This window comes from Thamnophis sirtalis, unplaced genomic scaffold (genome assembly GCF_051295495.1).
Source record: "Thamnophis sirtalis isolate CommonGarterSnake01/CBP01778 unplaced genomic scaffold, rThaSir2_p1.2 scaffold_4, whole genome shotgun sequence".
Classification (NCBI taxonomy): domain Eukaryota; kingdom Metazoa; phylum Chordata; class Lepidosauria; order Squamata; family Natricidae; genus Thamnophis; species Thamnophis sirtalis.
The window spans coordinates 99,261,549-99,287,525 of record NW_028261384.1 but is presented as its reverse complement, the minus strand read 5'-3'; the positions used below and the strand labels follow the sequence as shown (position 1 = coordinate 99,287,525).

Sequence of the window (25,977 nt, the reverse complement as noted above, 5' to 3'; positions counted from 1 at the left end):
CCAACTATCTCAGCTCACATGATCCTCCATCAAGATGACTGTGAATTATGTAATTTGTGGTGTGCTAGGGGAATTTTGATGAAATTTACTGCTTTTATGTGGTTCTCCAGAATACAGTTTGAAAACCACAATTCCATAAATGCTGGACTGGAGCAAGGCTTTGAATCCAATGATACTAATTTTCTATAATAGCACAATTAATTATTGGGTCACTTAAAATAGCAAACACAGATCTTATTGTTTTGGACTGTGGTCTACCCAAACAGTAGAATATTCAAATGTCTGATAGGCAAGGGCTTTCCCAGAGTTTCTACCCAGATCCCTTTAAGCAACAATGCCTGAACTTGAGCCTGGGGCTCTGGGCAAGGCAATGCACACAATTTATATCAGAGCTAAAAGTTCTTCACGAATCTAAACTAAGAAATAGCTGTTTTTGTTCTCAGCAACAAAGGGTTATTATAGTTTTCAAAAATTATTTTAGTTTGGAACCATCATTAGAATGCTACACAGAGGGAATATGCCAATTTATATATATATATGAAGATTAGAAGAAAATGACTTTGAATACATTGAAGAGAATTATATATGTTATGCTGGCATGTCCGTCATTGAGAAAGTGTATTCACTAATACTTCATAGAGTAAATTAGGCATTCTGTAACATAATTTGCAACTTTAGTACTCTCTTTTGGATATATATCTTCTGTTGGTGTTGCAGAAGAATTTTAATGCATGATAATGGTTACATATGTATGAAAAATGAAGTAATAAAATGGGTCTATAAAATGATGTAAGATAATAAAATCATACCATTTCAGTTTTTTCGCACAGAATAGCATGATTTGAATTTTCAAATATTTAGCCAGACTAATGATGTAGCATAGTGCAGCATAAACCATACGGGCAGTATGCATCTGTTGGACATTTTCTAGGAAAAAAAATCTTGGTTTTCCAATTAAAAAAAAAAGATGCTTAGACACAATCCAGCTTGTGTTTGTCCAGATAATACTAAAGGGTAATATAAAAAATAAAGCCAATATTCCAATGCTGAAAATTAGGTATTTTCCACTCCTGATAGAATGCTGAGCATTAGATAGCAAAAACTCAGTTGGGAGCTCGTTATGAAGAAAAGGAGAGCTAAGATGCTCCCAAGCACTTCCATCTAGGGCTGGTTAAGTTAGTCCTAATCCTAAAACTTTAGGCAAGCTTTTGGCATGGAATCAGGTGTGAAGGTAGAAAGAAGGTGACCCTTTTGTAGTTTTAAACTGAATTTTTAACTACATTGTTGTTTTAATTATTTGTATTGGCAATCCTGAATAATAGTCATGGGCAGAAATATTATGCATGTATCATTTAAATGCAGAAAATAATTTGGCCTAAAATCTAATTGTTGTAGGTCTATCATTTCCAAGATAAGGTTTCTTTATCTTATTTTCTAACAGGAATTGTTTTATTTAACCACAAGGTAACATTTTACTGTGGGATAAGTATAAGAAATCTATAGCTGGCATGTAACTCTCCCAAAACCTATACTCTAGTCCGATACATGGCACAACTTTTCTTTTTCTGATGCAGATGGAGGAAATGCAGTAACCTAAGACTTCAATACTTTCTACAATTTCATCATCAGAACCCTTAAAAGAAAAAAACTTAAAATCCTACCTCCACCAATACACTCAGAAATTCAATATATTGTTAAACTATCTCTCTGTAGCTCTAATTATCTTAAAATAATTAAGGGATCAAAAATTTGGCTCCTGATGCATAAAATTTGCCTCTCGTGCTCCAGGGAAATAGTTTGTATGTGATGCTGACTTTATCTTGATATGTTGCTTAATTCCTGTATCTTCATATTGTAAATTTGCAACAAGGATATCATGTGCAAAACTAAGTATTCTATACTAAGGAATAGCCTGGGCATATGTGGGAAGGGCATATGACAGGTGCATGTTGAAATCATATAAATGCCATTACTTTATGTGGTTGCATCAAAGAGTGTGATGTAAGAATGCAATCATGATGTTATCACATGTGCTTTGTCATTTTGCTCTCACTGATTTCACACAGATGCCACTATTGTATAGGGCGGTGATCCCCAACCTTTCTGGCTCTATGGTCCGACAGCCACAACACAGGGGAGGGAGAAGGGATCGTTTCACACATGCGCCCACCATTGCCCAAATGGACCTTCATGCACTTGCATGCTTGCCCACTGCTTGCTTGGCCTGGTTCCCAATAGGTTGGGGACCCCTGGTATAGGAGTCTTTGAACCCCTTTCCATAATGTAATATGCTCTTTGTTTTTCAAAGACATTACAGCAATGTTCTATTTGTTGACTTCACTATTATAACTGTCTTTCTTTTGCTGTTCTAGACTCACTGCCGAATTTTAGTTGTATAATTCAGTGAATTTTAATAATTTGAGAGTAAAGTGCTTTTCAGAATAAATTGATTAAATTTAATTTCAAATTTTAAAATGTTTCATTGGAGATTCATGATAGAATAATATTGTAGGATGCTATTGTGTGAAAAAAATAGGATGAGGAGGAAATCTATGATATCCTAATCTATATTAGGGGAAAAAACATTTAATCCAATTTAATCATTTTAGCAGGGTTAAAATGAGTAATTCTGTGCAAAAAATGATATTGACCCCAAAATAATCTTACATATTTGGGGGTTCTGGAAAGCCCAGTGTTTTGATTTTTTTCTCTTTTGTTGCTATTTGCTGCAGAACAGATATTTATATACACTGTTAATTCAATTCCTCTTTTATTGTAGTAGTTCCTTTTCCCAAATTCTGAAAACAATAACTGGCAGAGTTATTAAATAATTTGTGTGTGTGTTTAATCTTTTAAGGTGAATAAGACTTCATACCTAAGACTTAGTCCTTAGTTTCCCTAGTTCTTAGTCAGCATAGATTGTATAAAATGCCCTTATTTTACCTTATTAAACTACAAATCCCAAAATGCACAGTGGAACATTTAAATTAATTTAAGACATATTATAGGATGAATTTATAATATTGTTTACAGTACAGAAAATTCTCACCAGATTTTAGGAATCCTGTTGCTTTATTTTTTGAAACCACTTTTTTCTGTCAAGTAAGTTTCTTTGGTCTTTGTCTAAGAACATCTGAGAGATTATCCAAGGATTTATCACTACAAAGTATATATTTTTTTCCAAATGAAGACACATATTGCCTCAGATTTTTAAAAGAGTTCCATATGTCTTATCTTAAAAGTAGGCTAGTGATAATATTTCTCACAGATATTTTTCTTGGAGCTTTGAATCAGGAGTAACAATCAGAACTAACAAATGTTTATAAAAGATATAAAAAATATACACTCAATTAAGTGAGCTGTAGTTCAGAAACATTTATGCCTTTTATAGTAATAATATTTGTAAAAAGACTATCATACTCCTGATATTTAACTAATACAACATAATTGTCCTAGAATGCCTACAAAGGCTTGGAGTGGCTAGAAGCCCTGCTTTATTTACTAGTAAAAATATCTAGTAATGCCACTTGCCATTGAATTTGAATTTCAGTAGTTAACTCCTGGGAAACATCTTTGTTATATTGAGGGTTCATTATCTTAAAGAGCATCAAGTTAAAGTCTCCTGAAAATTTAGGTCAAACTCTTTGCAGTTGTGTGGACATATTTACATATTTTTTTCCAATGAACAGTTGACTAATGAAATTTATGTAGAGTCTATATTAAACCTTTGTATATTAAACCCTTGTCAATAAACTCAATAAATATTTTAGATCTGTTTATTGATGACAAAATGAATTTAAATGTTTTTTTTTTTAAAAAATACATTTTTTACTAGATTTGGAGATCTATCTAAAATTTTAAGAAAATAAATTGATGGGTGATGGGCATATGAAAAAGTGCTTGCCTATAAACTTTGTTAACCTTAGAGGCACAATCAACTGATGCTGAAGGAATAACATTATGTTTTACTTAGACATCTATTTCATTTGTTAAATATTAATTTATCCCTTTTTTATTCTGGATATGGCTATTTAAAATTTTAGATCGGTCCATGTTCTTTTGATCTTACACATTTTGTTAAGTATAGACCTCAGAACTGAATATGGTTCTTGATTCAAAATGTGCTGTAGGCTATTGAATGAGATTTATTAAGCATGGTGATGACAATAATGTAATTTTTTAAAAAATATAAATAAATTAAATTAAAATTAAATTAAGAAACAAACACCCTACAATATTTCATTCTTCATTATTCTCAGAGCTTGAAGTGGGAAAGAGGAAATAATACATAGGAAAATTTCAAAGTAGATTAGAATTAATTAATCGTATTACAATGTAAAAGCATTTGCTACGAAGTTTAAATCAATATATTTAAATCAATATAGCTATCGTTTGAAATCAGTGGAATCACTAATAAATCAGTATAACAAGAACACAATAGAATTTCTAATTTTGTCTTTAAAGCCTATGTAGATCATAGCTGTTGATGAGGTTGGAAAAGTAAGGAAACAGACATTGGACAAATAACTTCTGTTCCCCACATGCCCTTTGCTGGTATGGGCTAAGGCAACCTTCCTTAATATGACACTCCGGTCTTTTCATGCATAATCTGAGGACTGATGGAAGCTTGGAGAAACAAAATCTCTTCAATCAAATGACTGATTCTTGGAGCTCCGCAAAAGAAGCTGTGGTCTGAATTATATGACTTTTGTGGCATTAATTAAAATATCTATATGTAATTCTCATGACTTTTTTTAATCAATTGAGTAAGTGAAATAATTAAAAACCTATGGAGAACTTTCTACTTACATTTTAGGAAATCCTAGAATTTAAGTTTTTTTGTCAAAACGCTGAGAGGTACAATCACAATTCTGTGTATTCCAAGAATGCTTTTTCAAAAGGCATAAGGACTTTATTCATTTTTCCATGACATTTCGCTTCTGATCCAAGAAGTTTCTTCAGTTCTGATTGAACTGGAGCTTCAGTCAGAACTGAAGAAGCTTTTTGGATGAAAACAAACAAACATCTTCAAAGAAAAATAAGGAAAATAAGGAAAGCCTTTTCAAAAAGTTCCTTTGGGACAACCATGGCATGGGTGACTGAGAATCTACACAAAACTTCTTCTGTTTAATTAACCCCATCTCCATCTATCCTCAAGTTCTTTGAGATATAAGAATCACAGCTTAAAGGCAATTATTAAAAGGATATGCCTTCAAGACTAATTACAAGTATATGTAATTCTTCTCAACTACTCAAATGTAGTTCTTTTTTTGCTAGTCTTTTGACTCTCCTTTCTGCCCAGGGCGCCTTAAGCTCCATTCCTGCCAGAGACACACAGATAAAGAGGAAACATGAACAATGGAAAACTGACACACAAGGGCACAAATCTAGAATGTTACAACTTAATGAAACAATTTCCAAAATGTCAAAAGCCAAAACTAATAGGAACTAGAATGAGGCTTTTCAGGAGCAAGTAATTGCCCTATGGAATAGTACTTTTAGCTGTTTGCACCATCATTACTTAAGATAGCTTCTAAAGCATAAAGAATTGAATCAAGGAGAAAACAAAATCATTCTCTCTCTCTCTCTCTCTCTCTCTCTCTCTCTCTCTCTCTCTCTCTCTCTCTCTCTCTCTCTCTCTCTCTCTCTCTCTCTCTCTCCACACACTCTTTCTCTCTCTCCCTCCCCCTCCCCCATATACTAGACGCAACAAGAAATTCATTTTCTTTTTTGTCAATATTTATATATTTATATTACGTATATTATATATATATAATATGTAAATATATTTCTTAAAACAAATATATAAAATGTTAAGACACTTCACTGAAATGTAAAGAGGTTGCTTTTTTGTTTTTTGTTTGTTCTGCAATCCCAAGAAATTGCATTATGGATTGTTGTTACATAGTTAATTTTTAAAACGTTTTTAAAACTTTGTTATTCAAAAAAAGATTCTCTTAAAATTTTTATACAAAAATGATTTGATTTACAAAAGAAAAAGACAGAGAAGAGAAACCATAAAAAACAAATACCCACTTTCCTCCCACCAAAAAGTCCCAATAATAAAATTAAAAAGAACAAGGTAGTCAACAAAACCAGGAGTGATTACATCTTGTAATATGTTGCATACAAACTCTTCATTTTCTTTTTTACAATAGCACACCATTTTGCTATACACATGAAGAGGCATGCCCTCACAGATGCACGTATTCCATGTCAAATATTTATTCATATATTGTATGTGCTTAACATTTCAGGACATAAATCTGGGAGGGGGGGTGTTAATTATCACACACAAACACCACTGAAAAGAATGGGATTTGTGCCAGGATGTGTTTTTGCATCTGCCCAAGTACCATTGATTTCATGGTGGTTGTGCATGATGAGACACACACACACACACACCCGATGGGTTATGCCCTTCTTTTTTTCTTTAAGGAACTTCCTCCTTCCCCCAGCCCGCTTCCTCTTGGCATGCCTTTCTGAACACATGCATATGGTGTTTTTATTTTCATAAATTCTCCATGATTATAAACACTCACCCACCTTTCTTGCCAGATCCTCAAGGGTTTCAGAGTTTGGCATTTGTGATTCAACCAAAACATTCTTCCCTTACCATACATACTCACATTCTCATGACTGATATATCTTCTTTTCTGTGCTGTATTTTTTTAAAAAGGTCATACTGTGCAGATCATCATGCAGAATCTAATAGAAAATCACTAACACTTCTGCATCTTATCAGTTAAAAAAACAGAGAATTATTTTTGATAACCTACTAAACATAAAGATAGGTTTTTTTTCTATCCAAACCCAAGATGAAAACTCTTTTCCAGAGATACAGTAGTACATTTAAGTTTCTGGGAATCGCTCCATAAATAGTCAAGAACCACCCAATTTGGTTGATCTTTCTACAATCCACTACTCGGAAACTCAGCTCTTTTAGAGACTGAGACATAATCCTATGGGAAATTCTTCAATGAAAGCCCCACTGAATTTAAGGACTTTCCCAACTGTTCTTCCTTTCATTCCACGCTATCCCCCTGGCCCCCCTAATGCCATTCTTGTCTCCTAGTTTGAGCTTTCATAAATAAGGAACAGAATCCCTGCAAATTTCAGATTTTGCCAGCATCATTTCTGCAGCCTCATTTTGAAAAAAATCTGACAGTCTGGACAAAATTACCTTTGCCCCCACCCCACCCCCCTGCACCCCTGCAATTGCAGCAAATATTACTTAGTCTCTTTTGATTTGCTGCAAACTTCGCATAAAACTCTTCTTTGTCCTTCTAACTTAGCTTCTCTGATACCCTGACGCCCTCATCTCCCTGACTATTGCCTCCTATTTGGTATCCCACACATTTGGGGGGCTCTTTCCCCTCACATACATGGTCACTGAAGAGACATTTAAAGTGCTACATTCGATGGATTAATTTTCTAGGAAGCATAACTTTCCATTTAGACCCTGTTCTCAACACTGTTCAGCTAAACCTTCTGCTACCTATTCTGGATGTGTCCTGCCTCCTTCCCTCCTTTTTTAAAAAAGTGTACACTTAAGAAGATTTGAAGGGGCCAATATTATTACCAGCTTGATATTCAGTGCTTTTACCCCCAAACCCTTTATTCTTCTGCTAAATCAAATCCAATGTTTTGGAAGGAACATTACCCCCTCCCTCCCAAAGCTATCAAATTGCAAGAGACATGCGTGTGTGCACACATATGCACACACGCACATACATACACACCCATATCCCACCCCAGTCTTTGATACAGCAAATAGAACAACAGAAATCCACAATAGTGGAAGCACACACATGCCCCAAAGTCAAAACACCATTGATTCATGAATGATTTAGCACATACCTACAAAGATTCATATTAATCTATTAATTACAACTACCTTTGTTTTTCATATAAGGAAAGATGAATAGCAGCAATGTCCAAGGGGTTCTGAGGCATCTTCAGAAATGGGTCTCTTCCCTTCCCACCTATAGGCTTCTGATATGATTTGGTTTCCCTCCCACACCCATGTGCCCAATAATGTCCTTGTTGCTTCCAAACATGCTGCAGAATGTTTGAATATTGTTTGAACAAGAATCTAAATTGCCAGGGTAGAAAAGTGAGATTGGGCTAGGAGTGGGTGAGAAAGGGCAGGGAGGATTAACGGGAGAAATCGAGACCTCGTCAGTCACATTATAGCATGTAAACGGATAAACCAGTTGGTCAACTTAGGAACTGAAGAGGTGAAACAGTCAACTAGCCATTCTTGGGCACACTAAGATGCCCAAAGTGACCCTTTTGGCTAAGATCAAGTGTAGTATAAGTATTGGCCATTTTGGAAGTGGCCAAGATTGGCCATTTTGATGTAATGCTGAAAAGTACAAGGAAGGGGGAGACCTTTCCGAGGTGCCTCAGGAAGAGCTGGGAGGAGGAAACAGAGAGACACAAGCCCTCCCCAGACCACCCCACCCCCACCCCCACCCCCATTACAGTATGTAGGAAAAACTACCAACGGAGAATTTGGCAAAGGAGCTTCTAGAATGAAATGGAGGAGTTCCGTGACCCAAAGGAAGTCAGAACTGGGATGGAGGTCCTGCCCGAAGTAGGTTTCTCTGAGACTGGGCTGGAAGTCTCATTCCCCGTGCCAGAGTCCTTGGTTGATCTAGCGGCCTAGAAAGAAAAGCGAGATTCAGGGAAAAAAAGAAGGTGAGGGGGAGAAAAGGGAAACGGCAAGGGAAAAACAAATATTTTCTTCTCAAAGGGCAGAACAAAATAGAAGGAAACAAAGAGAGAAAGGGTAGGGTAGGGGCTAATTGGGAACATTTCTGTTAGAAGCTGGAACATGAAAAAACCTAAGGCAAAAGGTGTGCTTGACAAAAACATGAGGTCAAGGTGAGTAGCTTGTTAACAAGATTACTGAACAAGGGCAAGGAGTGTATGTGAGACAATATAAAGAAGACAGAATGAGGTGAAAGAGAAGTCAGGTGGGAAAATACAAACACACAGGCAGGTTGAAAAAAAGGGATTTAGGGAAATGAGGAAGAAAAAGAATTAAAATATTTAGTTTGTAGCCATGGACAGTAAGTTAGAACAATATTATCCTATAGCAGAAGCAGGCAAAGCAAAAAATGAGAATAGCACAAAGGAGGAAAGGAATGCTGGTACTTGCAAAGGTGCTGTTTATCAAATTTAGGCCCAGAGAAACTATTTTTGGTTGGGATTAAGAGATATCATTTGTTTTTGAAGAATGACATAATATGCAGACTACATTTTGGATTTGGCATAGTGGGAAGAAAGCTCTTTTTTATTTTTATTGCTAAATATTGTAAAGTTTTTTTAGTAGTTCTCATTTTGACAGCTAAAGATGTGGTAAGGAGAGAAAGAAAAAAACAGGTGAGTGAGAATATAATATAAACCCATTGTGAATAAGCAGGCTTCTTTTACAGTCATCACTTAAGTGAATTCTATCTATTATACCTGGCCATTTTGTAATCCCATAAAAGACCTTTTCTTCTGTAGTTGAACACACACAAAATAAAATCACTTGTCATGGGGATTTGTTGTGGATTTCACACTAAATATATTAGCAAGGCACTCAGAAATGTACTTGCTTGAAAGAGAACTGGAAGGGTGAACGATAAAATCCAATTCAAGTACTAAGAAGCTACACTAATCCATTCACGGATACTTCTGTGATAGCATATATATCCGTCATGCTATTCCTCTACAAGATAAGAGACATTATGAAAAATGTAGAAAAGGAATAAAAAATATTAAGCCAACAAAATTAAAGGTTTGAGATACAGGTAGTCCTCAAGTTACTACCACAATTGGAACAAGAATCTTGATTGTTGAGCAAAGAGGTTATTAAGTGGGATACCAATGTGACCGCATCACTAACAGCCACAATTCTGGCAATCCCAGTTACAATTAGAGAAGAACAACTTCCTGCCAAAGGAGGCAAGCAGCTCTCTACATTGTGCAGAAGGGAATTTATGTACTGGACTGGAGAAACAATGCTGGATTCTTAATGATCCCCACTTTGCTTCCCACAGTTTCCCTGTCCTCTGAACATAGAAAGAAACTTGTGTGATGGCTGAAGAAACAAAACACAGATTTTTACAATCCCTGCTTCATTTCTCCAGCCCAGCGCACAAGTTCCTTTCATGCAATAAAACTACATACAGTATATGCATAAAGTTCGTATTGAAATGCAGGCAAGCCTAAATATATGACTAGAAGCGCTGCAAATAAGTCATATCAAGAAGGTACTGGTGGTATTCTAGAAATCAAATTCCATAATCCTCCTCCAAAGATATTATATAGCGGGGTGAAAACACTATTCATATTACTCTAAGCCTCACCTCCCTCTGTTGCCATTTGTGCCAAAAGCAATAAAGAGGGACAATTCTGATGTAACTTATTCTTTGTAGGTAAGAATTTTTTTTTGCCAGAGATGGCTTCTAAATTTTTGCCTTCATCACCTACAAATCTCAGCCCACTTGCTGTTTCAAATTTTGGGTCATAGCTAGCTTGGTGATAAAGGCAAGTGTTTACTGATGCATCTGCACATCATTCAAGTAAACCGTTTTGGAAGCTGACCTTTAGAAATGTTCCCAACAGGCAAACAGCACCTGTGCTAGGTTTGTATTGCAATAGTATAAATAAATAAAAATAAAAATCGTGGGATGCAGAGATATAGAGTGAAGGGGGCTATGCAGAGAACAGTGACGAAGGAGGGGGTTTAGATTCATTTTGCTCATAATGTATATCTCATAATAGACCATGTTTCCCCAGTCTGATATCCTCCAGATACATTGGGACTACAATTTCTAGAACGTTGCCTGGGCATTTTGAGAGCATTACTTTTAATACATCTAGAAACAAAATGCAAAACATTTCAAAAGGTCAAAAGAAGACAGCCAAATTCACCACCAGCCATTTATTCTCCCACGTTTGGAGTAAGAGGGGAGAACTTGTTTATATATTGCCAAATGAGCAAAATGGAGAGTCCTTTAGGGAGATATTGAGAACATGGGAAAGCAAGTGTCCATGGTCTTTGATCTACTCACATATGACAGAAAAAGAAGACAGAAGCAGGAGTGAATTTTTGGGAAAGCATCAGCAAATCAAAAGTGCGTAGGGACCAAAAAGAGGAAAGGATTTATGGAAAGGAAAGTCAGGTCTCCGGGAACAAAGGGGGATGGGGAAACAGGTAGATATGTTGTGCTTAAGGAATGGAAAAATGGTGGTTGTTACCTTGCTTTGTGGCCTCAGAAAGTTGGCAAGCCACTGGGTACACTGTCAGCATCAGCAAGAACACAGAAGCATGTCAACCCAGCTGAACTTCACTGACTAAACCATTAAGTCCCTAACCATTACTAATGCACTTAGACCAGTAGGATGGCAAGAAGTTTGAATAAATAGCGAATAGAGATACCAATAAAGTAGAAAATTTGTATTGTGTTTGTAATTCCTTCATTTTCCAGGGAATGATAAATCAGGAACTGTCTCTGTGCATTGCAGTTAAATATTGCAGTCAATTAGTTTATGTTCAGATAGGAAAGGCTCAACTTAGTGCTGAACAGAACTGCCTCAATAAAAGTTATATTCACTATTTGCATTGGATTTTCATTTGGAAATTTATAAAATTTAGCCCTCTTCCATCAGAATCATAAAACTGACAAGAGTTTAAATCTTAGACTGGGAAGAATTAAAAAATCTTGAAAAAAGACAGTGATGAATCACTTCTGTACTATATTGTTGCCAATAAAATTATATGGATGTATCCATGGTCTTGCCAGGAATCAATGTCAAATAAAAGAGGACTTTAACTTCCCAACTGCAATCCCAATATAAAACCCTTGTATGCTGCATTTAGATGTGGAAAAATCAAATTGTTAATGCTGTAAATGGAAAGTTTGGTTTTCTTATTTCTAATTGTGTTGCTGGGGAAGAATTTTTATTGTGACTACCTCTACTGTGAGGAAAATGAAACATCCTATGTTGCCTATGTAGTTGTGAAAGTGGGGCATTAATATAGAGTTAAAGCTATATGCAGCTGCAGACTGGATAATTCACATAACAGCTGCTATTTTCATTGTAAACAATTTTATACAGCTGTTATAAAGGCATGTAATATACTGCCAATGTTTGTAGCTATGGGAAAGACAGAATCATGATAAGAACAGTACCAACACTAAAATATTCTCATTAAAAATACCATTTGTCATACTTTAACAGTCTAAAGTTTAGATTGCTTGCCTACCTCGTTCTCCATCCAAGCATATTCACAAACAAAGAACTGTATGACCAGAGAAAGAAAAGGAATGCTGGGATAGGGCTTTATGACTGGGTTTCAAATGGGTGGGGGTGGGGAAGAGCAAAGAGACTGCTGATATAACTTGAATTCCAGAAAATGGACTGGGAGCCAATCCAGCCAGAAAGTATATTTAAACCTTGCCTAAATGCTGATGACAGTTCCATATAATTTGACTTCCCACTGCTGAAATCTAGAGAAGGCTGTTTTGACTAATTAAACTTATTGGGATGCTATGCAACAGGCATGTTTATTGCTTTGTCTACCTTGCTTAGATGAGAGCTTGCAATTTTCCAGTCCTGTCTTTCAGGCCTTTCTACACAGACAAGGCAAAGCACTATAAAAAATATAAAACTGTCCACAGAATTTGAGTTCGATCCTAGTCTGAAATCTAAAAGAACACCCAGTAGGTCATTGAGGTATGATTAATGTATTCATCATGGCACACTCTACATGTTAGGGCTCCTCAAATGGACCCAAGAGATTAGCTATTTCTCTTTTTTTGTGTGCGCAAGAGTAACTCTAGCTCATTAGAAAAGGAAAAAGGAAGAACAGTTGTAGAATATAGAAGGGCTGAATCATTATAGTCTGTGGCCAATATCCATTTCTTGGGCAAAGTCCTCAACCAGACAACACCTTATCAGATTTAGACATTCTTCCATCATTTCTCAATACATGTTAATCATTAGGTATAGCATAGACTGGGAATTTATGGGTGATGAGCCAGACCAGCAGAGTTTCCAGAAAAAGAAAAGATGAAGAGATTGATGATTGTATTTTGAAAGGCAGCTCCTCATGAGGAAGTCTGCAGGACCAGGAGGCATTGAAAGGGAGCTGAGGAAGAAAGATACAGCCTCAGCAGACCCTTTATGGACATCCGATACAACTCTGCTCTACCTGTTCAGACACATTTGAAATACAGTTATTTAAATGCTAAAGAGATCTTCAGAGCAGCAGAGCAACCAAACCATCCAGTGAGTGCTCTTATGGCCTGGGATATGTTTAAAGGAAAAGACCGGGATGTGGGGGGTGGGGGAGGATTTAAAAATTATTCTGAGCAAAAAACAAACAAACCCCTCCTTACCAACAGGTTGAACTATAAAAATTTTAATGGATAAAGGGGCCAGTGGATTTTAAGTTCCTTCAAATTAATTAAATAAATGTCGCATACGTCCATGGGAAAAAGTTTATGTTCTCCATTGGATAATAACAAATGGATCATTATTTATTTTTACAAATTTTAAATTGTGATGTTATTATGTTATCCTGAGAAAGATGTTTTGATGGATGGGATCATTAAAATAAAATAAATATCAATTCATGCTCAAGGGAACCATCCAGATGAAAATAAATAACTAAGTATTAAAGTTTTACCTCCAAGTCAATGGGGAAAAATACCACCTGCATAGAAACTGCAGCATCTATGAAATATCAATGTCTGGCACAATAAGCTTAGAGTCCATGAGTATTTTTACTGATCTCTTTAAAAAAAGATTGCCACAACTTGCAACTTTCAGGGACCAACTCATTCCTTTTTATATTGCCTCCCAAACGTCTTATTATTAATTCAGAAAAATAAATTATAAAATAATTGTATTCAAAAGTATAGGTAGTAAACATATAATTTATATTAAATAAGAAGAGATATTAACTTCTATTTGATGGTTCTTTTTAATTATTCAGAGGATTTATTTTAAATTTCTCCTTATTCAATATTTTGGTTGATATTGTTTTTCCTCAAGCAATTATAATGCATCTATTGTAATTGCTCTAACCTTTTTCTGCTTTTTGCCTTCAAAAAGTATTGCAGAGTTACTGTGAACTGACCTTTTTATAACTCTTGCAGAAAGTTTTTTTTTTTCAATAGCACCTCTTACGACATCTCTATATTTGGGTTATTATAATGTGCCAGGCATTCCGAAAGGGTAAATTCAAGCTAATGACTGAAATCTGGGTGATTCTTCTGGAAGATGCATGCAGATGGTCCTTAACAACTGAGGGAGCTAAAGCCTGGGTGAAAGGGGTGACTTATTTTGAGATAAACGTAGATCTGGAAAAATGATTGTTCTCTAGTGTTTGGTGTATATATACCTGCAGAGAATGGAATAATCTCAATTTACACTGTCACTGTTAATAAATAAATAAATAAATAAATAAATAAATAAATTTTAAAAAAAAATCTCTTCATTTTGAAATTCCAGTCTGTAAATTATTGTGTACTTTACCTCAGTTAGGATAAAGATCAATACAATTTTAAAACCACATTCCAAATCTAAAGGGCTATTAAGGATCTACATTCAAAATGGATGCAAATGTGCCTCTCTTCATACCCACCCAAAGCCTAAGAGACAGGACTATTTTCCTGGGAACAACACCCCCCACCCTCCAACTGCCAAAATGAAGAGTTGCTAACCTGTCTCCTTGGTCCCCCAGAATAATGGCAAAGTGGCCTACAAATAAACTACCTGCTGTTGTCCCTGGATGCGCATGTATTCCATGCGTTGCTTTATGTGTTTGCTTTTGTCTGGGCTGCCTTGCTGGGTTTGCTTTAGTCGTGATGCTGGATTGACCATCTTCATGGCTGGAATCGAGACACCGCCACCACTCTGGGGAAATAACAGATTAAGTGATATTGTTGGGGATCGATTAAGAAACAAGGATGTTGAAAACTGACACAAATAATAGCTTAAGGGGTTTCCTTTGGTTCTGCAGTTGTGATGACATAGTGTGAATTGGCAGCTGTGTTTCCTGGCAAAAGCAAATGCCTCTGTCCACCAGTAAATTGAATTGCTAGGATGTCATGAAATATCTCCAAGCATTCTAACTGTTCAATTACCATTTGTCTGATAATTTTGGCACAAAATGCACCAAAGGACTATTTTTTCCTTTGAATTCTCATCAGGACAAGTATTTCTTGCAACCTTATCAGTTTCAATTTTATTGTGTTGTGGCACAAGAAAGTTTAATAGTTTTTAAACATAAAACAATGTTCCACCAGTATTCAAACATATTATATTACACCACCAAACACATCACATTCTTTGATCAGCCTGTCAAAGAACAGACAGATGATGATGCCATAGGCTCGGGAAATTACAGAATGCGAGTTTTGTACAAGTTTTTAAAATGAGTCCTTACTCTGTTCACCCCAACTTCCTTTGCCAGTCTGAAAATGCACGAGACGTTTGGGGAACAAGAAGAGTTGAACAAAGAAATAGAGAAGTTAATTGAATAACAGAAAATAACAGAGGGATAACGTAGGCATGAGATAAAGGGTTTTATTTTTAGCATATGGGTTTCTTCATACAACTTAATGTAGCAGATCTAGCATAGGTAGATGTAAAGCAGTTCCTGTAGATAGATAATTTATGCTCAAAAATGTAATAATAAATATGTCTTATCCTTCACCTCAAGCAACTTAAAATTACTAGTTTTAAAAGTGTCAAAAATCTTTTAATACTGTAATACAACTTTTAAAAAATAATAATTTAAAGCAGTGCCAAAATAATTACAATTTTAGCCAAGGTATTGATAAAGACTCACATCACATCATAATTTATCTATTCAAATACACAGAAAAAGTAGGAATGTTCTACCTATACCAATTCCAATGAGGACGAAGAAACCAGTGTGCCTACATAAAAAGCTTAGTGAAGATCTGAAAACATTTAGGAAGGATACTGACAGAGCTGTAGAGTTAGTGCCTAAAAAGTAAAGCGTGGAATGACCTGAGATACTCACACTATAAAAATAGTTTCTTGTTCAAAGCAAAATAGCCAGGATATTAACTGAACAGTGAAAAGGGCAAAATGCTAACAGATTGTACACACAAACACACAGACATGGGCAATGCTGCTAACACTTGCTTTGATTCGATCTTCTCCAATAATAATATAAGTAATATAAATATAAAATGGATAAAGGAAAGGGGCTGAAACATGATGATGATGAAAACATTTTCAGGATATATCTGTCTATGACTAAATTTAAAACTGCAATCAGATCAGCACCATCCCAGGTATTAACTGATAGTTTCAATGAGCATTTACATAGTATAGGAGGAGAAAGGAAGTTCTAGGAACATTAATGGATCCTGGAGCTATTGAATAGTCAGTTTAATATTAACACTTAGGAAAATTTTAAGCATTTGCATGTGCTTTGAAAAAGATGAGGCAATCATCATCAGAAGTCAGGATGAGTTTTCTAGTGGTTTTGCATGATTAACTTTAATAGATGGGAATACAACCTTAATAGATGGGGATATTGAGAACATAATACATTTTGATTTCAACAAGGCATTTTTCAAAATACCCCATTATTCTGATTAATAAATTTGATATCTATGGGCATGACAATTAAACTGCTGCAAAGCTAGCTTGAAAGTGGTGTGTAATGAACACTTAAACACTCTTCATCAAATTAAAGACAGACATGTACTATGATGAAACAAAGTTATGTTCTGGATCTTCTAATTTTTAATATTTTTTAATCAGTTTATATTATTTTATCAGCAAGATTTAAAAAGTGGAAGGAAATATTCTAGGGTGATACAAATTGGGTGTGAGAACCCACACTCTAAAAAAATCCTTAATAGTAAAAGTAATGTTGATAGGAGAATAATTTACCAGGAGTTAATTGCGTTCCCTGTCAATAGATTTGTTCACAGGATAAACAACCAACAATTACAAATACTATGAGCAGGGAACTAATTCAGTGATATAAATGGTCCCTTCTAATTCTATGATTTCTCCATGCGGATTACAAAAAATGCACCAACAATTTACAGACAGATCTACAAAATTGTATGCAATTTTTATACTGAACTTGGATTCTTGAGAAAACTGCTACTCTGATTTTATTGATGCTAATTACTGTTTGTGCTGGATGAAAGTAGATGATTAAATCTAGGAATCCCATTTCCAGTAACTACTTTTAAATAAATGTATCTTTCACTCTGTCAAATGCTTTATGAATATCTAAGGATAGGAAGAGTTTGATACACTTAGCTTCTGAATTAATATAGTGGCTATATGAGAGAAGAGACTTCCTATGTTTTATTCCCATCACATATTAGACAGATTTGGAGTATTACTAATGTTATCTATATATTTTAATTCCCTTCCCCAAATTAAACAAAATTATCAGTTATGTGCAAATCCTTGCCTGAAATCATTGTCAAGACAACTTGGCTTCATTGTACAGTTCACAAGTTAGAATTTCAACAAGTTTGAACATAATCTTTATTTTAATATATTGATATTCATGTCAGTATATATTTACATGCAGATACCAGAAACCTAAAAATATTAGGTTTCATTTTTTCTATTTTCCCAACAACTTTCTAGTTCTTAGGGAATGTTCATGAAATTTGTGCAGTCTAGATTCAGAGATGGGTCAGAGGATTAAATCCGAATGCATACGTCTTTGTATGCCTAAAGGCTGTCAACCAAATTATAAAAATATTCTTGATTTGCATATTTTATGGAGGTTATAATTTTTGAACAATTTCTTCAAAATTGTTCATTTGATAGAAAGCTGTATGTGAATGTGAGCACATGCATATGTAATATATACTATTTGAAAATAATAAAACAACTGTAAATATCTGTAAACCCCCCCCCCCCAAATTAAGCTCTTTAAAGGCTCATAGATATCAAAAAATAAAAATAAAAATCAGGCAATCATAAAAAAAATCATGTCTCATGTTTTATTAACAGGATTGAGAATGTTTAACTTGCTAATCGATCACAATTTGTGATTAATTTAGGTTCCTGGGTACTGCAACTTAAAAAATGCTAGTAGTTCTAACTCAAATTTTGGCTTACAACAAGAAGATTATAGGAGAATTATAATCCTTGTCTTCACATATTTAATTTTTGGCATGGGGGAGGGGGAATAATACAGAGGAAAATGCAGGAAGCAGAGTTAAAAATAGAAGTTGAAGCACCCAGATATCTGAAATAAACTTTAGTTGCCAAATATTATCCTAAAAACCTTTGGAGGATGCTTATCAAATTAAGGATTTTGTTCTCAGTTACTTATTTAGGTAGTTTGGGGAAAATGTAATAAAGTGGAGATTTTGTCTAAGATCTTATTTTAAGAAACTAATTAGAACCTGTCATAATTAAAGTTAAGTAAACAAAAAGACATACCGTATATACTCGAGTATAGGCCGGCCCGAATATAAGCCGAGGCACCTAATTTTACCACAAAAAACTGGAAAAGTTATTGACTCGAGTATAAGCCTAGGGTGGGAAATGCAGCAGCTACCGGTAAATTTCAAAAATAAAAATAGATACCAATAATGTTTTTGAATATTTCTTTCAAAGAAAAACAGTAAACTAGCTCTGGGACATCGTTATGTGGCTGCTTGCCATAACAAGGAGGAGGTGGGACATCGTTGCAGAGCGGCAGGAGGGGGAGGAAGGGGAATCGTAAGACAGCCCTGCATTACATTAGAACGTGAGGAGGGGGGATGGTGCGGTGCGCGCTGTGTGGCAAACTGACACAGAGGGAGGGGAAACTCACAGGGGCGCTGGGCCATTCACGAGCGTCACCCAGCGGCATGGCCCCGCCCCTTTTTCTCCTCCATTTCGGGCAAATTTTTCACTGACTCGAGTATAAGTCGAGGCGGCTTTTTTCAGCCCAAAAAGTGGGCTGAAAAACTCGGCTTATACTTGAGTATATACGGTAATTATATTTAAGTAACAAAACTGGGTAAAAGCCCAGCACCTTCATTGCTCCCAGCTGCCTTCTTTCTTCCAATTTCATAGAGTTTTGCTGATTAATGTAGCATGTAGAAGATTGAATCTTTATTACTGCTGATTTGAAAATTCATGGAAAACCTAAGCTTCTGTGCAATAAACCTACTGCCTATTTTCCCAGTGTGCAGATAAATTGGAAGAAAAATGGGTGGGGTATATTTCTTTTTAAAGGGAGACCAAAGCAGGCCTTTAAGCATTGTGGTCACATTGAAATATAACACTGCTAATGTCTGGACCTGAAGTAGTATGAAAAAATGAGACCCTTCCAGCTTATGTAAAAGAGGGGGGGGGATCTCTTTTCACATAACTGATAAAATTTGTTTTAAAGTGCTTCCTCTTCCCAACTTCAAAGGAAAGGAAAGAGAAGAATGTAGGAGGAGGGCAGCATTTTATATTTACAATTCTGTCTAAACTGACATTGTCAAGCTTTCATCTTATTACATAGCCTAATTCCTTTAGTAGTTCTAGAATTCCAAATCAGAAGACAACATACCTTCCTAGCTCTTTTTGAAACAATTGGAAGAGAAATTAATACTGTAGCTATAGCTAATACATGTACAGTTCTATACTGGTTGGCTCTATAAGAAAAGGTGTTCTTAACTGCATTTCAGAAATAGAAAAAAAGAAGAGGCCTGTTTTCATCCACCAAGATTGAATACTGTTTGGTGCAGCCTCTTGTGTATTTAATCTATTTTTTACCAATTCAAATTGCAAAATGTTCTCATTTTATAGACATGTAAGAAGTCCATAAAACCTCCCAATCTTGGAAAATAAATAAATAATCTGCAATGGCATACAGATAGATTTGTCCTCCCTGCTATATTTGGAATGGAGAGTGAATTCAGAAAGTTTTCATGTTTCACTCCTAAAACAAATTCACATACTTTAATTAAGAAAGCCAAGTCCATTTTTTAATCAAAAAATGGCTTCCTGGTAACTAAAAGGAAAAGATTTTGGTTGGTTCACAAACCTAACTCTTTTCTGGGATTTGGTAAGAGAAATACAGTAAATACAAATCTAAACATCTAGTTCTATACAGCACAACATCCACCTTCTCCTTATCTATTAATGAAATAAATAGATTAAAATATAGAGTATGCTATCAGCTGGAAGAATTGGAGAGCGTAGCTGGACAATCTGTGGTATTTTTTAAAGGGACAATGACACTATCCATTTAAACTCATCTAAAATTATTTTCACTTTCTATCCCCATCATATCATTTCAAGCTATTTTTTTTTCTTATGGTGGTCATGGATTGCTAAAAAATTTGCATTAGATATTCAACGAATTCCCCCCTCCCAAAACTCTATTTTTCCATGATTGAGAGTGAACTACAGTTGCTGAACAACCAAGCTGTGCTAAGTAATTTAAATTTGTAGTTCAGATCTGTTCAAAATGAAACTCAAGAAAACTCCTTTCATTTCTATGAAGAGGCAGTCCTTAATACAGTTTAGAGATAGATTTGATGGTGATGATAAAAAGTTAGTACAAACAGGAAGCAGAATGTGGTAGTTACAACAGTATTAAAGAAACAGCAATAAACTTAAAGAACACCAAAACTATTTTTATAATAAGAAAGAACAGATGATGAAGTTAAAACAGTTCATTTAACTTTTCAGTGAGACCGAAGTCCCATTTTACAGAGTCCCAGCAACTGGTGGTTTCACACCTTTTCTCTTTTAAACAAATGAAATCTTGAGAGGATAGACAGTAAATGACACTTTCAAGAAGAATCGAGGAGGAGCAGATCAAGAGGAACATCAAACAAGTTAATCTTTTCAACAGAAACTGAGACTTGGATAGTAAAAGAGGCTGATTGGAGATGATTGGAGAAGAATTAGGTGGGCTGTCATTTGCATTTGCACTGTTTTGAACCTTGCATTCTAACTTCACATCCCTGTCAACAGTAATGCTACTTCTGGGCACATTCATGCCTGCCTTTCCTTCTCTATTTTTTAATCTTTGGATTTTAGCTGTCCAGAAATATTAGGTCAATAGATGCCTGGCAGCTAAATTACACCGATAGTCATTGATGGTCTCTTCTAGGATGTCCAGCTTTTGGCAAGTGTCTTTTTCAAATGTCTTGGATTCTTATAGTCATGACATCAACAGTAGCACACACCTTTTATTTTTCATCCAGATTCCTTTACTGATCTTCTCTTAAAATATCATCCTCTTCCGTAGAATTCTGGTATTGCTGCCTAAACAATTTCTCATATTTAGTGGGTATTTCATTCCCAAGGGATTGTAGATTTTCTAAGGGAAAATACTATTCGAAACATCAGCCTGGTTACCTCTAAGCATCTGTTTTCAATCTTCATTAAAGGTTTCTCAAAACTGAAAGTATATCTTCTGAGTTCTGTCTTCTTTGCTTTTTAGTTCTGTAGTGCCATGTTTGTTATCCAACCCCATGAGTACTTCACCTTCTTCTGTGGATGAAGAAAAAGTCTTATCACCAAGTATGACATTTGATAGGATGACACAGCTGTTTGTCTCATGTATGGACCCCAGCCCCTTTAGCAAATGTCGTAGATTCTTTGCTTGGTTGACCCCAGCATTCACAACTATATGATATTGCCTTCCAGTTGAATAACTTTATCCTCCAGAGATGGTTTGATGCTTCGTGTATTATACTTCCCATTCCCCTAACCAATTACTCAAAAATACCAAAATATGCAGAGTTGTTTAGAGCCACCCCATCCCAACTTCCTGTTCTGCAGACAATATATGATGGCCTTACTACACATCAAATGATGAATGAACCAAACATTTCACTTTCTTCTCACTGTTGCTCAGCTTTTCCAGCAAGGCCCTTTGTTTCTTTTTCATTTTGTCTGTAATCCATCCAGAGTCCCAACTGCCCCTCAATGCTTCAGTAATAGGACTGCATAACTCCAAGCCTGCTTGTGGCTTAGATTTAGGAAATTTGGATACTCATACAGAAGGAAAAATAAGAGGAAAATGAGAATTATTACCAAAAGAGGCCACAGAGAGTCCTAACTCTTAGGGAAAAAATATACAGGAATTCTTGAGACAGGAGTATTTAAGCAGTGTGCAAATCAGGAAATTTCTCTCTTCAATAATCTAATTATTTTAATAGTGTGGGGTTAATGGTTTGCTCACATAGACCATTCCTTTATCTTAGATAGTTGGTATCCTGTGGTCCTAAAAACTTGGGATAATGGCAGATAAACATCTCTCATTACAAGTCATACCCAAACACCTAAAAAGTAATGCACATTTCAAATGGGTTACATATTGGGAATAACTGATGGGCAGAGACAAAGAAATAACTCTAGGTAGCTTCCCAACCATCTCCATGCTGGCTGGAAAAGTCTGTACATTTGGAAGATGCCCAGATTGAGGAAATTTTTTTTTAATGAATTGTCACTTTCTCTGATTTCACCAACTTTTTTTTAAGTTGACAAGCTTACTTTGCTCACTCTCACAGCCTGCTATTTTTTCTCCATATTTCTTAGTGATTCAAAATTTATGAAACTCTTTGTTAAAGCCACATCAAAAATTGCCTTTGAATCAGGGAGGAGAAAGTAATGCATACATGCAGCACAGGCCATGATGCCCCTTTTGTGGCCTATTCAACTATTTTATAAACAACTTACTTCCAGGAAAGAAATAATGAACTATATAGTACACACACACACACACATCTATCTATCTATCTATCTATCTATCTATCTATCTATCTATCTATCTATCTATCTATCTATCTATCTATCTATCTATCTATCTATCTATCTATCTATCTATCTATCTATCTACCTACCTACCTACCTACCTACCTACCTACCTACCTACCTACCTACCTACCTACATACCTACATACCTACATACCTACATACCTACCTACCTACCTACCTACCTACCTACCTACCTACCTACCTACCTACCTACCTACCTACCTACCTACCTACCTACCTACATACATACATACATACATACATACATACATACATACATATATATATATATATATATATATATATATATATATATATATATATCAGCTATCCAAAGATGAAAGCTTTCCTTAGATGGTGTTTGTCCTCTCATAATTAACAGGGAGTTTAACAACATACATAAGAACAGCTTTCGTAAACAAATATCAGTGTGGAGAATCAAAGTGGCTCTCCTATTTTAATTTCTCCAAGGTTAAGCTAGGTTCCAAATTCTTTCCCTCCTAAGATTACTTTCTCCATAAAAATTAGGTATAAGGGGGAAAAGTTTTTAGGAACTTTCAGGAATGAAATTTCTTAAATTTGGGAACAAAGAAGCCTTACCTGATAAATAAAGAGCTGGGGAAAATTATTAGGGTATGTTTGTGCTACAACAAGTGGGAAAAGATTCTATAGTAGCTTATTTCTTGAATTGCAGCATTTTCTTGAGCTATATCCTCCTGCTTTACAATTTGCAGGCTTACCTGAATTGTGGTGCATGGACACTTGGGATACTGAAGTTTGGCTCAGCTATATGAAGACTGCTAGTAGAATAGTCTATTAATAGAAAATGCAGCTAGAAGGTTAGATTGCTTTCTCCACATCCTCAACCTTCCAATAAAAGGAGTCAACAAAAATTACAGCAAAAAGAGATCTTCTATTGTGTTATCCTTCCATGAAAAGGGCAAAAGAGCATTTGAATATGCCATCAATTAAGGACCTGGAATTTTCAGCAGCCATTTTGTTGAAGCCAAATACTTTTTCCTCACCTTTACATGAGCAAATATATCATAAGAGTACAATAAGAGAAGAATCCAAAGATAATGTAGACATACACTTTTCCTTACTATAAAACGAAGCATGGTCATACATAGATGGGGACTTTCCCATTTAGTTCTTTGGATTGTTCTACGTATTTTTTATTTGATCCTAATCTCTATTAGTTTATAAATAAAATCCAGAGGCAGAAAATAAACACTCTTCCTTCTGTGTACATTTATACTTCCAGTTTCAATACTATATTTTTGTTTGGCTTTAGACAATTATTTCACTTGGAATTTCTCCCCTTTTAAATTTATATTTTATTATCTACGAGCAAATCTGTAACTGTAAATTGAAATGACTAATTTAATTAACAGATGATGCAATAAATAATTTATTTATGGCAGAGGAATGGTTTGAATTGTTTCCTCAACTTTCCCTTGGGTGTAAAATGAAGGCATTTTTCTTCCTAACAAAAATTAGGCAGGGTCTTAGTAAGGTCACCTGCAAGAAGAAGACTTTCATTCTCAAAACTAAGATATCTTAAGACTCCTCAGAAGATGAAGACATCCACCATACAAGAAATCAATTCTATTTATAATTCCAAATTATAAAATGAATTATTTGTTTAAATATTAAATCTATATGGCACCCATATAAATTTACGGATTTGAATACTAAAATAGATATGTATAAAATTTTCATTTAATCCATTTCATGCCCTTAGTATTTAGACTAATTGTTCTATTGCCCAGAATATTTTAAAATTGGCCCAGATCACAAGTCATCTTTCCAGGAAAGTTTCACTCATGTTATTATCAAACTACACACATTTTTGCAATGTTATAGAATCCCCTTAACTAAGTAGAGATAAACCATCCTCCTACGAAAGTGAGGGAAGTGCTGAAAAGCTTCAGTCAACTGAGGTCTCTAGGAATAATGTAATAGATACCAAGCTGTTGTGGCCCAGCAGGAGCCGTTGGAACTGCCACCAGACTCCGACAGCGAAGGGCCCTATGAGTCGACTCTGGAGGATGTGGAGGACTCTGGACAGGGTTCTGACTCTGAGCAGGGCGCAGAGAGACTGGTTGGCCACCAGGTGGCGCATCAACCTTGGACTAGTGAGACAAGGGAGAGTGATCCAGAAGCCAGCAGTGAGTTGTTCCTGGATGCACGCCATCGAAGAGCTACTCGGTGTCAGGAACAGTTGCTGATGGTCATTAGGCTCCTCTCCAGACTACAAAAAAGGCTGCTTGTGACACGCCCTTCTTGCAGAAGTCAACGCATTGACTAAAGAGAACGTAATTAACTTGGCAGGCTGGATAGCAATCCAAGGTTTGTCTGAATTGCTGCCAAGGTTTGTCTGACTTGCTGCCAAGGTTCTTATCTGTTTGTTTGCTTGGCTTTCAGCCACCGAGATTTTGGCTTCTTGCTATTAAAAGTACATTCTAGTAAAGCTTGTCTCGGCTTTCGTTACTAGAAGGAGGAGGGGGTCAAAACACCAAGCACATTCTAGGTATCCTCTGAAAAACGTTTAAAAAGATTATGCTATAAGACTTAGTGAAATTGGACCTGTAAGGCAGCTTATCTGGCATCTTCATATTGTGTTACAGCTATGCAGTGGCATAATCCTCTGAAGTCTGCTACCGGTTTGGTGAGTATGCTACTGAGCGCGCGCTTTGTGTGCATGTGCACCTGAGGAGTGCCCACACAATGCTAAAAAAGGAACATTTTGAAGACTTCCGGGTCTGCAAAGGTAAATAGAACAGTAAAGGGGGGGGGGAGAATCTGCTGTGCCATGTGATTTAGATTAGCTAGAAAGCAGGAAATCTGTCAATTCTAGCTAATATAAATCACACATCACAGCTGATCATCACCCAGCTGATCGTCGGAAATACCGGTGAACTGGTAGCATTTTTTCTTACTGGTTTAACTACTGGTTTGGGCAAATCGAACCAGTAGCATTTCACCCCTATAGCTATGCCTGCAAATAATCATTTACAATGTTTGTATGTGAAGGATAGCCTCATATTCTATGAAAAACATGTAATTGTCTCATAATGAACATCAGGTGATTAGAAAAGTAACTTTATTTTTAATGGAAATCAAATTATGAAAATATGAAGTCCCCAGCTATAGTCCAATGTATCTGGAAGGCCCCTAGATAGGGAAAAACATCCA

The 25,977-nt window shown here is 35.7% G+C and overlaps 1 protein-coding gene across 9 annotated transcripts in view; it reads right to left on the bottom strand.

Moving 5' to 3' along the window:
- Positions 1-8,532: 8,532 nt before the first annotated feature.
- SRCIN1 (SRC kinase signaling inhibitor 1) overlaps positions 8,533-25,977 on the bottom strand; it is a 309,886-nt gene continuing 292,441 nt past the window's right edge. For 7 of the 9 annotated variants that reach the window (XM_087713548.1, XM_087713550.1, XM_087713545.1 and 4 more), the window contains 2 exons: positions 15,455-15,482; positions 8,552-14,922 (listed from right to left, as the gene is read on the bottom strand). In XM_087713548.1, the coding sequence (XP_087569674.1) occupies positions 14,600-14,922; positions 15,455-15,482 (351 nt within the window). In that variant the 3' untranslated portion in view covers positions 8,552-14,599. Of the gene's footprint in view, positions 14,923-15,454; positions 15,483-25,977 lie in introns of all 9 variants that reach the window. The other 2 variants (XM_087713551.1, XM_087713547.1) reach the window with 2 other exon arrangements.